General features: G+C 45.6%; 1 protein-coding gene across 1 annotated transcript in view; it reads right to left on the bottom strand.

Annotated features, from left to right (window-relative positions):
- Window positions 1–12,875, bottom strand: part of bcl11aa (BCL11 transcription factor A a) — a 53,074-nt gene extending 40,199 nt beyond the window's left edge. Inside the window, exons 1-2 of the mRNA XM_030748275.1 lie at window positions 12,588–12,875; window positions 8,027–8,476 (exon numbers count right to left, since the gene is read on the bottom strand). Of these exons, the coding sequence (XP_030604135.1) occupies window positions 8,027–8,476; window positions 12,588–12,642 (505 nt within the window). The 5' untranslated portion in view covers window positions 12,643–12,875. The remainder of the gene's footprint in view (window positions 1–8,026; window positions 8,477–12,587) is intronic.
- Between the last annotated feature and the right edge of the window lie 3,549 nt (window positions 12,876–16,424).

Genomic DNA, 16,424 nt, shown 5'->3' with positions numbered 1-16,424 from the left:
GATTTTTTTAAAAGCATTATTAAGCAGCATGTCCCTCGACATCTCAAGATGGAACACGAGTAATTATGGGTTTTGGCATTTAACATGAAAATAGTTTCTGTGGCATCCTGATGTTGATGTGAGCATTTTGATTGTGGGGTTTTCTCTGTATTATTGTCGGCTCTTTACCTTACAGTATAAAGCACTGTGAGGCGACTGTTTGTTTTGATTTGGAGCTATATAAATAAAATTGAATTGAACTGAATTGTGATGTTGTGGCACTTTTTACTCATGAATGGAAATATTGATTTAAGGACTTGTAATAGATTTTAAATCATATGGGACTTATTTTTTGACCTAGTTTTCCCCCTTTGTTAGTGAAAGTGACTTTATAATACTGACTTTACAAAATAAAAGAATTAGGTTCATAACATAACCACTGTAAGTGACTGACTGAGTGTTTCTGGCTCCTTGTATTCTCGGCTGATTTTCGATTGCAGGAGTCACACGGTTTAAGGTTGTCTACTCTGCTGCGGAGTAAACATAGTAAAAAAAAAACTGGAATGACATAAGTTATCCTACTTTGAAGAGGACTTTATCTGGCACTACAACATGCTTTTAATTTGCTGACAAGAAGGACAGAAAGTGGGGGAAAGGTGGTGGGAGTGACAGGAAGAAACAGACTGATGCTCATAATGCCAAAATAAAAGATTAGACCCACTCATACAGAGCTGTGCGTGTACAGTAAACACACACACATGTGTGTGTGTGTGTGTGTGTGTGTGACTGTGCGTGTGTGTGTGTGTGTGTGTGTGTGTGTGTGTGCGGTCCTCTTCTGCAGTTGTAGTAGCAGTTCAGCCAAGTGGGGAACATAAAACCAGAGCAAGGAGCCAGGCTCCTCCACACACATATGCACACACATACACATGCACATGCACATGTGCACACACATTGCCAGCTCAGCTCTGGCACACTTGACAAAGGGATGTCCTGCATCCACACTGCCAGCTCACACACACACATTTGTGCCACACTCATGAAGGCATGTTGTAAGTAATGACAGGTACATATAGGACAAGTGGAAGCACTGACATCTGAATATATATATGTGTGTGTGTGTGTGTGTGTGTGTGTCTGTGTATGCATATATGTGTGCGTGTGTGTGGTGTTTAGGGCCAGGCTGTAATCCAGTGGCCTATATAAATAAGCTTTGTAGTGTATAAACAGTTTTATGAACAGCCCTTCAACTGGCTTCAACATAATAAGAGAGCTGCGTTACTTGTGCACCCCCTGTGTGTGTGGAATAAACACACACACACACAGCGAGCAGCAAGTGAGCCAAAAACAGCAGCTTTCCCTCTCACCACGAAGAAGTAAATGCAGCATGGATGTAGAATCACTCGCATAAACACAAAGAGCCAGATCAATAAACAATCCTCCATCACAGAGTGCGTACAGTAGTTGGCTTGACGTCACGGATGTCGCGGACACGCTGTCACCGCCATGAATACGACAAACTGCTTTTTCTTTTCTCATTGTGTTTGCTGCTGTCATTGTTTTGGAAAGGGGTTTTGCCGGCCGCGATCATCTGGGGGATCTTTTTGTTTTCAGCTGCTCTGTCTCCATGTTTGGCCGACGTCGCTGTGGTGGAGTGTCTGCGCCGCACTTCCCAGGGATCAGCTGTCAATCAAAGTGTGTGGGCAGCGTGACGTCTTTCCCTCTGATTTTATTTTTTATTTTTTTTTTACCCTTTGATGTTGTTGTTGTCTCTTGGTGGCGGTGGTGATTGCTGCCCATGCCCTGTTCTTTTTATATTTATTCCAAAGCCACTGCACATATAAAACTCATCACTTCCTGTGCAAGCAGGACTCAGCAGACAACGCCGTTAAAAACTCTCAGATCCATTTGAAATCATTTCCCACAAAGCTGAGAAAGCCGATGTGTACTGTAAAAAGGAAGAAAGAAAGCTGGCTTCTATGTTTTGATCTTCCCATTACAACTTATGTAACTTTGCACTTCATATACAGAACTGAAGAGTGAATAGAACAAAAAAAAAAAAAAAAATCGAGTTCTTCTACTCAATTCAGGTCAATTCAGTTTTATTTATAAAGCTCCAGCTCACAACAGCAGATACTTTAGATCCACCTAACATCTGCAAGGGTCACTGCAACCTGTTCAGGCCTAGTTTCAGGTTCATTTCTAGCTCTTTATATAATATTTTCATCAATCAGACAAACCCAAATGGAAATCCTACAAGAGACTGAAAGGTTGCATCTTCTAGTTTCTGTAAAGATCATTTCACACAAAGCTAAAACACAGTTTAACCCTAAACCTAAAGAAGTTAACGAAGGCAAATATCCTGCAGTGCCAGAGAGAGGTTCCCTGTGCTGTGACAGTCCAGTATGAGCAAGCACCCGGCAGGAAGAGCCCCCCCCCCCCCCCCAGCAGACACAGGCTCAGGGAGGGGCAGCCACCTGCTGTGACCAATTGGGTGTGAGAAGAAAAATATTCACTAGATACCATCAAGAATTTTATTTTGTTATTTTAATCTATTTGTTATTAATATAATAATCACTGTAAAAAGCAACTTATTATTTTTATGCTAATATGATAAAGTGCATATTGATTACTCCATAATCAAAGGTGCAAAAAGCAAGTAGAGTCAAAGTAAGTACATGTGCACACGCCCTGCTTTCTACTCTGCTATTTATTCCAAAACCACCACAAACACTGCAAAGTGTGTAAATGGAAATGCACACTTCCCGTGCAACCAGAGGATAATTCTGAGGAAAAGGCAGCAGCTAATTTTGTAAAATGTTTTGCATAAATAATAGAATTTAGCACGCCCTTACAACAACAATGCACCTGCTTTGTATATGCTGGCCATCTTCTAATTAGTGCTATAACAAACTGAGTCTGCTGGTCACAAAGAAGCTCGACAGGTCAAAGGTCACAGCAGCAGAAGTCGGTCTGATATGAGTCCACTTCAGGTTGGGTCACAGATTCTCTGCAAAAATGTCCCTTTCATTTGTTAGTCCTGCTTGAGCAGAGAAATCAGCTGTTCAATGTCCTCTAGGGGAGTCACAAGTAACCCGGCTGATGTTTCTGTGATGTCATCAGGGTTACCTCACGAGTCAGCCTCACAAACCGCAGCTACACAGTTTGAAGGATGAAGGGAAAGTCCTTCTAGAAGCAAGCCTCACCACAAGTAACCTCTGGGCCCCTTTATTGAAGGATTATCTAGATTTCCTTTAATCTCACTGGTCCCAGTGTCTTAAAAACTGCATGTATAGAATCACCAGTCAAATCTGATAAAATCTGCATAAAAACTTTGCTGACTTTGCCCCAAAATAAGCTTTTAAAAAGCTTTTCCCTCTGGAAGTTCTGCTTCTACCACCATCTTGGCTGTTTTGGAATTCTCCCATAAATTTCGACCAGGATTCCTGGAGTGCCACGTCTCCACCTCATATAATGTCTGTGATGTACAGGCGGGGAGGGTTACAATACATTAGGCTGCATCGTGCTTCTGCTGTGTCACCCTCCAGCTTTACAAAAGTCTAATTTAAATCACTGGCGTTCCTCTCTAAAGGAAAATCTAGGGCTAGATTTTGTTCGGTGCTGCCGACCTAACAGCAGCTTATGTAACAAAATAAAAAACTATGAGCGTTACAAAACAGGATAAAGGGCAAATCAACAGGCTTTTCTTTGTTTTACTGCTACTCTCTAACACTGAGCACTGAAAGTTTTTTTTGTTTTGTTTTGGGGTTTTTTGATCCGCTCTGGTTTGCAGACTTATTTCCATATGCAGAGCTTCAGTTACTTAATGATGAATTATTTTTTGGGTGAGTGCTAAATAGAAAACACAAAGGCCTCGGTGAAGGATTATTAGCTTTTCCCACTCATCTCGATGTAGCATGCTACCCTGCCGCTGATGTTTCCCTGCACACACCGGCACGTTCACATTTGGGCAAGCTTCCTTCAAGATGCCGACAAAGCCACATTCCCACTGTTCAAGCGCTGCACTCGAGTCCGCTAAATAAAATGCGGAGAAGGGGAAGAATGAAAGAAAGACGGACATAAAGGGGGGGGTGCAACAATAGATTAGTAATGGCAGCCAGCATGTGAAATCTCTTTGTAGGCTCGCCGGGATGCGCCACAGCATGACACATACACACACACACACCAAACATACTGTAATTGATTCAGTATCAATTGGCTGCCCTGGATCTGCATTGACTGCTAATGTTGCAGAGCGATCGAGAGAGAAAGAAAGAAAAAGACAGACAGAGAGAGAGGGAGAGACGCTTGAGCCAAAATGAAAAAAAGAGAGGATGAGGACAGACGTGAGATGGAGAGCGAGCGATCTGACACCAAGCCAGGCAGTGAATGGGTGTTAAAAATGCACTAATGTGTATTGAGGTGGGCAGCATTAGCCAGTGATGATAAGCTAATTGCTAATCAGTAGATCATAGACTAACAATACTCGTGTTATGAGGCTTCGAGCCAGGATGGCTCCTCAGTGGGTTGACTAGCATGAAGAGCTGTGTTTTCTTTTTTTTTTTATTGGAAGAAAAAAAAATGTGAATGATAAATTTGTCTCGAGAAATGTAGCGATTTATCATTGTGTCCAAGCAGTGATAATATCTGGGTTAATGAGCTAATATTGATAAGCTAATTCAGCTTATCAGCCAATAATTCTCAGGGAAATCGCTGGTCAGTAAGATGAGTAATTCTCTGTACTGGCCGTGTATCAATTTGAGCTCATTAACACAAATATTAGGACTGGTTTTCAGCTCTTTGTGCTAATTACGAGAAATCAACTGACAAATCAGACACCCCGAAAAAAAAACTGCATTCGCTGTCGAAATAATCCACCAAGAATTGATGCTAAAATTTCAATTTTCAAGCACAGATTTTTTTTTTTTTCAATTTGAGTTAAAGGAGACAAGATGAAGACACAACCATTCACACACAAACACACACACACACACACACAGAAGCCCCTCTCTTTTGAGACATTAGCAATGCTGTTTCTGAATGAGGGGTGCCTCAGGGATTATAATCAGAATTTTCATCTCAGTCAGGGATTAATAGAATAAATGGGCAAGAGAGAGAGCACTAAACGTGTGTGTGTGTGTGTGCATGTGTGTGTGTGTGTGTGTGTGTGTGTGTGTGTGTGTGTGTGTGTGTGTGTGTGTGTGCGTGCGTTTACACTGCCTTTTTGCATCACTGATCGGCATTTTGCCTGTACAGTCCTCTCTCTCTCTCTCTCTCTCACACACACACACACACACACACACACACACACACACACACACACACAGGTAATGTGTCGGCTCGCCTCGGTCGGGGCTGTTTGATATGTAAATAGCAGCGTTCCGGCACAAGTCGGACGCTTTGTGTTCCTCTGAGCCTCACAGCAGCTCTGTGCTTCTCTGACCACAGACATATTTTACAACGAGCAGCCTGAGCATTATATACACGAGCAGATACATGCAGGAAAACGTATGCAGAGATAAAGGGGGAAAGGGGGCTGTAAAAATTCCTACAATGTGCGATGAAAAATATTTGGTTTATTCTAAAAGAAAGCAGATGAAGATGGAGCATTAAAGAAGGACAAGAAGATGAAGGAAAATGAAGATGCTTGGGTCATTTTGGCTGATTAAAATGAACAGTGAGTAATAATGATGCTAAAACTAAACCCCAGTAGAGGTTAATAGCAAAGCACGTGTCAAGTCTTTGTAGATTTTTTTAAAGCATTAATTTTACTGCTGCTTTAAGGCCTGTCTGTGAGCAGAAGCTTTATATACAGTAAGGAGGAACCAGCATTTACAAACACACATGCATTCCTCACCTTCCCTCCTTTTTTTGTCATTGTTTTAATCTCGACTGAAATTCCAGCTGATTATTACTTTTTCTTTCACATATTTACTCCACCGTGACAGTTTGAGGTCAATTAAGATGAAAGCTGCGGGTTTGGTTGGGATGGGAGGGATAAGGGAAAGAGGAGGAGGAGGAGGAGGAGGAAAACGCTGGCTTTGATTATCGGCTATCAGACTAGATGTGTTGCGCAAATTCAGCATGTGAGGTTTGTGCTGGTGTGCATCCAGTGGCTGGGAGAAAAGAAAAGAAGGGAATTTTTAAAAAAAAGAAGAGAGGATGGGTGTAAATAAAGCAGATGGACAGTTTAAAGGCTGGGGTTTTCCTTTTCCAGCCTGAAATTCCCAACATTTAATAATAATGCTCGGCCTGTCTCCTGTCCGCCTTGACATCAACATCAGACAAGATATATAACGCTGCCTTCTGAGTGTACAGCTGTTCCTACCAAGACGTTCCCACACACTACGCTATTGAAGCAACCAGACGCCGGTATTATGATGTAAATCGCTCTAATAACCCAGTTTAGCTGGTGAGCGTCTGAGTGTGTGTGGGAGTGGGAGTGTGTGTATGGGGGAGTGTACGATGAAACATGTAGACACTACAGAAACTAAAAAAAAAAAAAAAAGTCTTTCTAGAGCCATAGAGACAAAGGTCAAAGGTCAAATCCATCTCAACTTGACATCACATTTCCTCATCTCCACTGTAAATTTTGAGCTCACGATTTAGAGCACGTTTATTTCCTCAAAGACACGCTGAGGCGGAAAAACAAACTGCAACATTTAGGATTCCTGAGTTACATTCAAGTGATAAAGTGTGTGTTTCACTCGTGTGTTCCCGCTGCTCCATGTCATCTCTCTCTCTCCCGCTTTCTCTGTAACGGCTAATTTAGTACAGGCAGCCCGCCACTAAAAACTACTGCTAATTAAAATGCACAAGGAAAAAAAAAATGGCGCCGCAACAAATAATTAGTGGCGTTAAGACGCTTTAAATAAACGACTTTCCCTCCATGAGCAAAACTCTTTTTTCCCCTCGCTCTGCTTGCCTCTCATTTGATTCCTGGGAAAAGGGAGAGAGACAGAGTGGCAAAGCTGGAGGAAAAAATCCTCCGTTTCACCTATGACGTCTGGCACGGAGATAAACTGAGAGAGCAAGAAGAAGAATGAAAGCTGATGGAGAGCTGGGCTGCATTTAGTCGGGTAAGATGTGGCAGTGGGGGGGGCAGACCACACCAACAGCAGGACACATCTGCTAGGGCCACATGAGAGGGAAGCACACACACACACACACACACACATACACTTTATGCACACATATTCTCTGCACCCAAACTCAGAAAGAGGCTGCAGCTACTCCCCAGACTCAAAGTCACACACACGCACAACTAATGCTGACCAGTGGCACCACAAAGTCAAGGTCACCCTTAGCTCTTTGCAACTTGGCCTGTGGGATTTAGTCACTGTGGCCAAACTGGGAAAACATGCACATTCCCTAACACACACATTCTGTGCTGATTTCAGTAGAAGGGGAACTTCAATATTTTACACACACCCACACATGCGCGCGCGCGCGCACACACAGGCACTTCCATTTACAGCTGTTGGTTAAAAACACACACACACACACACGTGAATCAAAAAAAGAAAAGAAATCCATCCTAAATCACAGGTGAACCCTCACCGTCTGTCATTTGCCTCACAAAGTAGTCCCCACCCCCACCCCAAACAAGTAACAGCCAATCAAATTTCTTGCTTTAACAAGAGCTATCATGTGTGCATCTCAATCAAACAAAAACAACAAAAACAAACTGAATGCTTGTTTGGACAATAATGTGATAATGAAAACAAGACCTCACTTTGCAGAAAGCACACACATCACCCATCACCCAGCCACGGCAGTGGGAGCACCCAAACACTGAGTCCTTACGCTAAACACTTCTTTCTAACTCATAGGGGTGACATTTCTGACTATTTCTTGGTCCCTTTCTAGCTCCTGTCTGATTTTAAGGATTTGGTCACACATGACCAGATACCAAAAGATCCTCTGGGAAGACGATCTCGCTACCTGGGCTCAGTAACTCTGCAGCCTCTTTGTTTTACTTTGGAGCAGCTGGGCTTATATCCAGAAAGAGGTGATGTATGGTGATTGGTGTGAAAGCAGCTCTGGTTACCTGGAAGGGGCTCCTGTTTGGGGCAAATGCCCCGGGGTGATGAGAACCGATCATCGTCTTCATCTGCCAGTGTGGCCTGGACGCCCACTTCCAGCCTCCGGCTGCGCAGCGAGCCCATTGCTGGCGAAGGAGTGAGAGCCAAGCCCGGGGAGGGTGAGGGCGGCTTGTCCAGCCCCCTGCCCACAGTGAGGCAGGGCGGCCCGTGGCATCGCTTCCTCTTGTGCTCAATGAAGAGCAAGATGTCCGCCAGGGGGAAAGTGGCCTGGCACTGGCCGCAGGTCAGCAGGTCCTGCTCCAGAGACGGGTGAGCGTCGTGACCCAGCCGGGCCAGCCGGCCCATGTTCGAGCCCGGGTGGTGCCCATTGAGGCTGCCACTCTCCTCCGAGTTCTCCGAGCAGCGCTCCGACAGCTCCTCCGATGAGACGACAGCCGTGGAGAGGGGCTCAGCTGCTGGCAAGTCAGAGGGGAAGAGGGAGAAGAAGAGACGGGTGGGTGGATAGAGAGAAATTAGAAGGCGATGCTTACTCAGAACAGAAAAGCAAAAACCACATGTTTATATTTTCCTTTTTCTCTCCTATAATTGGAACCTATTGATACAGTTTTTTGTGAGAATTGATGACAAGGAAGAGTCCACAAAACCCTTCTCGTTGTGGATCACAGTGAGAGAGAGACGCTAAATAAAAGGTTGGCATGCGGCACGCACAATAAGGGGGGTGAGAAAATGTGCCTTGTAATGATAGAAATGCATGTAATACAGGGGAAATGATTACAATGCAAGCTGATGTGGATCATAACAATAAATGGTGGGAAATTCTATCCTGAAAAGCTGCAAAGCTCCAATCAGATTGCTCCAAGATAACAATTTGGTAGCCAATGACAGCTTAGAAAATGATGTTTAAACACAGCATTCAGCAAAAAAAACTAAAGATGTGGATGAGTTTGACTTGCCTAACCTTGTTTGTAGAGGGTTTGATCCTGTAATCAGCAGAAGGGAAAACTGTCACAAACATGTCCAACATATGTGCCGGGGAAGGGGAAGAGAAGGCAGGCTGCACAGAGAGAGCGAGAGAGACTGTGCATGTGTGTGCGTGTGTGTGTGTGTGTGTGTGTGTGTGTGTGTGTGTGTGTGTGTGTGTGTGTGTGTGTGTGCGCGTGCGTGCGTGTGTGTGTGGCTGGGAGAAATAAAACTCTTCCCTCAATCCTCGGCCTCGATTACATGTGGCTGACTTATAGTTCTTAGATACCAGACTGTTGTACAGCGGGAAATCGCCCCAAAATGAGCCGTTCAACCCGATTCCTCACCCCTCCGAGGCCGGATTAACTCCTCACTACTTTTTTTTTTAAGAAGCCTATTGTGGAGGCCAGACTCGTCCTGCAGCGGAGGGAGAGGAGCAGAGCAGTCGGCCGAATTAGGAAGGCGAAACGGGAGAACATAATTCACTGTCCCTCTTTTAAAGAAAATCTTCCAGTCCAAGGTGAAGAGTGTGACTCTGCGCTAGCCGCCTAATGCATGTTGACCTTCTTTACTCAGCCGCCAATTTCACATTTTAATGAACTTAAGACCACTGAGAATCAAAAAATAGATTTTAATTTTCACTGTCTGGCTGATTGGTACAGATTTTGTCTGATAACAGGGATAGGTTAGGGCTCCTGTGAGTGTGTGGGAATGCATGCAAGTGTGTGTGTTAGAGAAAAAGAGGGAAAGAAGAGTGTGTGTGTGTGTGTGTGTGTGTGTGTGTGTGTGGCGGGGGGGGGGGGGGGGGGGGGGGACTACACCCCCTAAAGGAAATATCATCAGAATGCCGCAACCCTGCGCGACATCTGTGCACAAACTGGGACATGAAGATAACATGATAAATTCCACCAAGACCGCAGCCGCTGCTGCTGCCCCATCAACACCCCCCCCCCTACACACACACACACACACACACACACATGCACAGTCCTCCTTCTCCTCTTCATCCTCCTCCCCACCCTTCTCCTCTTTGATTTAACTTTGGGTCAACACAACGCCACACAAGTTACACAACAGCTCTCGGGAGAAGAAGGAGGAGGAGGAGGAGGGAGGAAGAAGAAGGGGGCATTAAATTCTCCAGATAAAACAACAACAAAATCTAATGAAGCTGCATAAGCCTCTCACCTCTGAAGTTGAACTTGAGAGGGGATATCTGGAGTGTTTAACAGAGCATGAGGAGGGAGGGGACGAGACCTAAATGAGATTTGTTCCTTTTAAAACAGAAAGTGTGTGAGTTTAATTTCAGTGAAACCCAAACGTGTTTAAATTGCTGTTTTATGTCTATTTTTAGAGCAACGCAGGCAGGTGAAATAAACAGCGAGAAAGGAGCAGAGAGGAGGATTATGTGTCTAAATCCACATGTCGAAGCATGCATAACAAAGCTATCACATTTCGTAAAGGAGGGGCAAAAAACAACTGTAAAAATAAAGGTGCAAATGTTCCATCAATTAGAAATGATTTCAGCAAAGTCCACTGTTAAACTTCCACCTGTCTTATCGATTTTTAACAGTTGAAATTTAAAGTGCTGGCTCACTGCCTTCCAGAATTAAAAAAAAAAAAAAAAAAGTATATAATTTCATCTTGACAAAACATGGAAATGACTGATAATGTAATTCAATCTGGAGGAGGAAATGACACTGAAAAACATACTGTTACATTTTAGATTCCACCTGATCGCTCTGTTTGAAAGCAAGCACTGAAACTCCAGTGAAAATGATCTTCTATGAATGTAGAAATCTAAAATTAAAAACAAAGGAAATAAAAATCCAGGTGCTAAAACCAAAAAGCGATCACAGATTTAATGTTTGTTTCAGAGGCCGAAATCTGTGCAGCATTTTTGTGATAAATGTGAATGCAAAATAAAATAAGTGTATGCGGACTGAGAATTGGGGGGGTGCAAAAGTCTGCAGAAATGATGCATATTCCGAGTGTAAATAAATGATGCACACCAAAAAAAAAGGAGATACTAGGAGAGAAAGTGGGTTTGAGGTGATGAAGAGGAATTCAAGATGGGGATGTACGGTGGTGGTGGGGGGGGTCTCCTCCCTCCTTTTCTTGTTTTCTCCCCCCGCCTTCCTTCCCCATGTCTTGTATACTCTCCCTTTATTCTAAAGAGATCGCCAAATAGTAGCCCGCGTAGATAGGGGTGGCAGTGAAACTCATCAGGTTCAAGTTCAGAGCTGGATTTTCTGATCACGCTCTGCCTCCTAGCGACGGTATACGGTTATTGTGACTGTCACCCAACTGGACACACACACACACACACACACACACACACACACACACTCATACAGATACACACTCTCTCTAACTCCAAAACCAAACACGGGCGACAGTCAACATACCGAAACATAATGAAGCGCTGATGCAGAAAGATGCCCAAATTTCTTCTTGCTTCGTGGTTGCTGCGACTTTAGAGAGCCGCTGAACTGCTGCGAGGCGGCGCACCGTACGGCACATGGTGCGGTGATAAACGCCACTTTGCCAATTCCCCTGCAGTTTCTTAACACACTCATCTGTTCTCTCGAAATATCATATTTAAAGAACTCTAATTAAGTGGAAATAATTAAAGGTCTGGCAATAAATAAACGCCGTGCGTAAAGACGGATTTTGTTCACCGAGCTAAACATTTTTCTCGGTTTCCTCACACGCTGCAGCTCCAAAACACCAACGAGCTGGTATTCATATCTTACCTTAGCCGTAGCTTTGGAATCTTAAACTGCAAAAAAAAAAAAAATTTAGGTTGGTCCACATTTGTCTCTGTGGAGGAAAAAAGGATAACAAGGACAGAACAGGCTGTGTTGTTGTCCTGTTGCTGCTTCTTGCCTTTAACTCTGAGCTGCAGAGGCTCTACAGTTTCAAGAAGAAGCTTCTCATCTAAACTGAACATCAATAAACAGCCTTTACATGTGAGGCACTAGGATATTAAAAAGTGCAAGAAAATATCGATTTGTGTTGCCTCTGTTGCTGATACAGGGAGGCTGTCAGACACGAGATTTTTCCCCACTCGATCCAAAAATCCACCTCCAAGTTTGTTTTTGTTTTGTTTTGTTTTTTTCTGAAAATAATCCAAAAATAGAATGAGAGCAAGCAGATGAATAAACAGCATGCAGAACTATCAGGCAGCGATATTCCGGGGGGTGAGCTCTCCACGAAGCTCCGCGGAGAGGACGCGCTCTGCTACCGGGAGCCCTGCGCGCTTCCACTGACCGGAGCGACCGCGGGGGCACCGGAGCCACAGAGAGTGCGTTTAACAGCCTATGAACATTCTGGGCGTACAAAAGAGAAGCTGCGGTGGGCATATACCCACACACAAAACTTTTTCTCTCTGACAGGCTTTGGGGGGGAATCACCGAGCAGCTTTTACGCACGGAGGTGTCGCACTTTCTCGCCACGCTGTTAAGTCCAGATGACCGCGGGTCCGAGCGGTGGGTCCGGTGTCCACAAGCTCCTGCTTCGCCTCCCTCTCCTCCCAAATGTTAGCTGAATGAAATGAAAATGACCCAGAAATGACATTTTTTCTTTCTTTTTCTCATCTTTACTTACGCGAAAAATCCCGTTTGCTTAAGTGCTGGGGTTTGCCTTGCTTGCGGCGAGACATGGTGGCTGGCGGCGGCGGCGGCGTTCAGCGCGGATCACATCGGGGAGAGCCAGGGTTAGAGAGGAGACTCCGGTGGGGCAAAAAAAATATCTTCATCCAACGCCTCTGACATCCACAAGAAGAGGGAAAAAATAAAAAATAAATTAGAAATAATATAAAGATGGCGCGGAGGCGAAGATGGATCGCGGGATCGCCGTCATGGCTTTTTTGAGAAAGGAGAGCAGAGAGAAAAAAGAGAGAGAGTGAGAGAGAGGTGGATGGAGAGAGAGAAGGGGAGAGAGATGGAAAAAAAATGGCAAAAGCCCCCCCCCCCCCCCCTCCCCCCCACACCACCCCTCCCCTCACCCCCTCCCCCCCTCCCCCCTCAGAGCTGTGCAAGTTCAAGTGCACGGACGTGACGTTCCCGGCGAACTTGAACGTCAGGCGATGGACAGACACCCGACATACAAAAACATGGGCAGGGCCGAGGCACCCGAGTGGGAGTGGGAGTGGGAGGAGGGACGGACGGGACGCGCAGTAACAACACCAATGGACGGTCATTAGAGAAAGAGAGAGAGAGAGCTCGGAGGGAGGGGGCTGGACATGAGAAATAGACCCGGTGGAAGCCAATGGACACAGAGATCAGGGGGGCCGGACAAGAGGCACTTGGAGGGAGGGAGGAGTGTGTGTGTGTGCGCGCGCGAGTGAGAAAGAGAGGCAGAGATGTCTAATGAAAGCAATATGCAGAGAGAGAGAGAGAGAGAGAGAGAGAGAGGTGGACGCAAAACAGGGCAGGGGAAGCCGCGGACAGGAGCTCACTGGAGGGGGCGGATATGATACTGCTGCATATATACAGGAAAAGAGAGAGCGGGAGTGTGTGTGTGTGTGTGTGTGTGTGTGTGTGTGTGTGTGTGTGTGTGTGTGTGTGAAGAAAGTCTGTCGCATGTAGTGGCTGCTGTTCCGGTTCGAGAAAAGCGCGCAAAGAAGAACGGGCACAAGCTCACCTGGACACTGGTCGCGCGCGCACACGTTTGTGTCCTTAAAGCGCAAGCACGGGAGAAAAAAAAATCAGAGAGAGATGCACATGTTAAAATGACAGACAGCAGCTATCCGGTTGCAGTGAACAGGACAAACTGGTTGAGCAGCCAACAGAAATGTAGACATTGACTATAACCTGGGTGGCTTCACAGACACAAAGTGGTCTGTATTTCCGCTGTGCTCACACAATAATAATCACATCCCGGAGGCTTAAAACAAAGACACACTGTTGTTTTGTTCCGCATGTAACACCTGAAACTGATGGATTCCAAAAGCCTTAAAAAAAACGCTTCCTAAAAATAGTTATCTGGCAAATAAATTGCACATATTTATGATTTATTAAGTGTGAAAGTGAGGCAGACTATACCATACACTAACGCATAATTATTTACACTACAATAATTTAAAAGGTCAGAAAAATTGTGAACGATACTCCACAGAAAAATCAAAGATTTTATTCCCGCTTACCGTGTTTGTTTTTATTTGTTTCTTGTGTTTTGCTTTTGACTTTATTTTAAGAAACGGTGAGAATTCGTGTCTGATCTAGAAGTCAGGCTCATTTACAGAAGCTTCACTGTGAACAACTTTAACAGTGAGAGCGTGTGTGTGTGAGGGGGGGGGGGGGGGGCTGTAAGCTTTCGACGGGTATATGCCCACGCTCAATAGGCACTATAGTGTCGAACCTTCAGTTTCTCTCCCTCTCTCTCCGGGTCTGTCTGCCTGAAATCCAAACTGCAGCCCCGCACTGGCGGTGGGAGCGTGAGCGGGACCATAAGTGCCCCGTGTAATAACTTTCAGATGTGCCTCAGGTTCGAGCTGCTTACGGTACAGGGGAGGGTGCATTGCTGGTGGTGCCGGCGGCGGCGGCGGCGGTGGGGGGGGGGGGGGGTGGAGAGGAGGAGAAGGAGGAGGAAGAGGAAGAAGAAGAAGAGGAGGAGGGGGAGAGATTGTAAATACTCTTGTAATAAAGGGGGTTTGGTAATATAAGACGCGGGGCTTAAAACGGCGAAGGCACAGCGCAGCCCGACGCGATTTGGGGTGTTTGAGAACGCAGATGTGAATCGAGGACGCACAGAGAAGAGAACCACCGGTGCTGCGCGGAGGAACTGGAGGAGAAGGACGGTATGGTACGGGAAGAATAGACGGAATGAATCGCCCGGAAAAGCGGCAGCGGCTCATCAAGGAGCGGCGGCAGGAGCAGCGGTGGCGAGTCTAGTGGGTGCTTCAGGAGACCTGGAGCTACGCGCACTGACCGAAGAGGACGCGCACTTAATACCGAGGGGGTGGTGGTGGAGGTGGAGGGAGGCAAGGCAGAAAGGAGGAGGAGATGAGTGGGGGTGGGGGGTGGAGGGGTGGATGTGATGGGAGAGAAAAAGGAGAGAGAGAAGAAGAGAGGAGGCGGAGGTTCAGCGTCAAGGGGGAAAATGCATGACCAGTGAGTGAAATATTTTTGCAGGTTGCAACTCGCTGCGTGGCTTATTAGACGGACCGGTACGAGGCGAGAGCGCTCACGTCCACGTGTGTGTGGCTATGTGTGCTGGGGCGCGTGCACGACGATTATTCCACATAGGGTGATTATCCCGTTTGCGAGCGTGTGGCGAAGTTCAGGCAGATTTAAAGCTGAGCAGAGCAGATGGGTTTGATTTAAGGTTCCGAATGTGAAACAAAAAAGTGCGCACAGGAGGAGAATCGACTTACGAACAATAAACTAGAACATTTCAATTTTATAATAATTCGTATTATGATGTATTCTCTATTGTGGTGATAAACCCAAAACTGTGAATAATAAGAGATTTGTGGATTATTTCTCCCAGCGCGCAGATTTTAACCGTAACCTGCATGTGTACGTGGATTAGAATACAATATTAAGTGATATTTATTTTTCTGCAGGCAGGCAGTGACAAGCAAAGGAATCCATTGAAGACTGGGTGTCAGATCACAGAGAGGGATGAACCTTTATTTATTTTCAGTATTCACAGAGACGAGCAGCGCTTTAACGCGGGTTGGATTTTTTTTTTTTGTCAGAACCAAAGTGGATCAGAAGGCGCAGATGTCAGATGAGGACGTTCAGTACGGATTCCCTGGCTTAGTTTGCACATATAAGATTGCGTAAAGAGCAGGTGTTTGCGCCGATCTGACACGTTTACAGTTTTTCCTGAGGTGTACATTAACCATTCAGAAGCTGCTTTAAAAAACTCAGTGCTGAGTGTTTCTTCGTTAAGAACATGTAGCCTGAAAAGGGCTAAACACAGGTTGGGGGGGGGGGGGGGGGGTGTAGCTTTTTGTCCGGGGCATCTGGTATCCTGGGTGGCCTGTTGCTGCTGTGTCGGCGACAGGCGGCCACCGCTTCCACTTAACCTGATCCAGTAACTGTAGAAGGTGGCGCGCGGAGTGTTCGGAGGTGTACCCGAGTGAGAGAGAAAAACGTCCAGAAGAAAGCTGGGAATCTGCCATATGATTGATCATTGCGGCAGGTTTTTATAACTTTTTTTATCAGCGTTTGTCAGGATGTGAAATAGACATCAAATGATAAACTCTTGGCATCATTTGGCACCCACGAACAAATCAACATTTTATGCACAACGCGGGGCTCTAATCTGAGTTGAAACGTGGCAAAACATGAGGCAAACTTGTTCCGCTGCTTTTAAACAGGCCCGTGCCATCCTCACTTGGCACCCACACTTATTTAAAGGGGCCCTCGTTTTTATTACCCCTACGCGCACATCCGAGAACACCAACCTTGACCTCTCCCTACACCCCTCTCC

This window comes from Archocentrus centrarchus, chromosome 15 (genome assembly GCF_007364275.1).
Source record: "Archocentrus centrarchus isolate MPI-CPG fArcCen1 chromosome 15, fArcCen1, whole genome shotgun sequence".
Taxonomy (NCBI): domain Eukaryota; kingdom Metazoa; phylum Chordata; class Actinopteri; order Cichliformes; family Cichlidae; genus Archocentrus; species Archocentrus centrarchus.
Note: the sequence above shows the minus strand (reverse complement) of the source record. Positions and strands in the feature narration are given on the sequence as shown.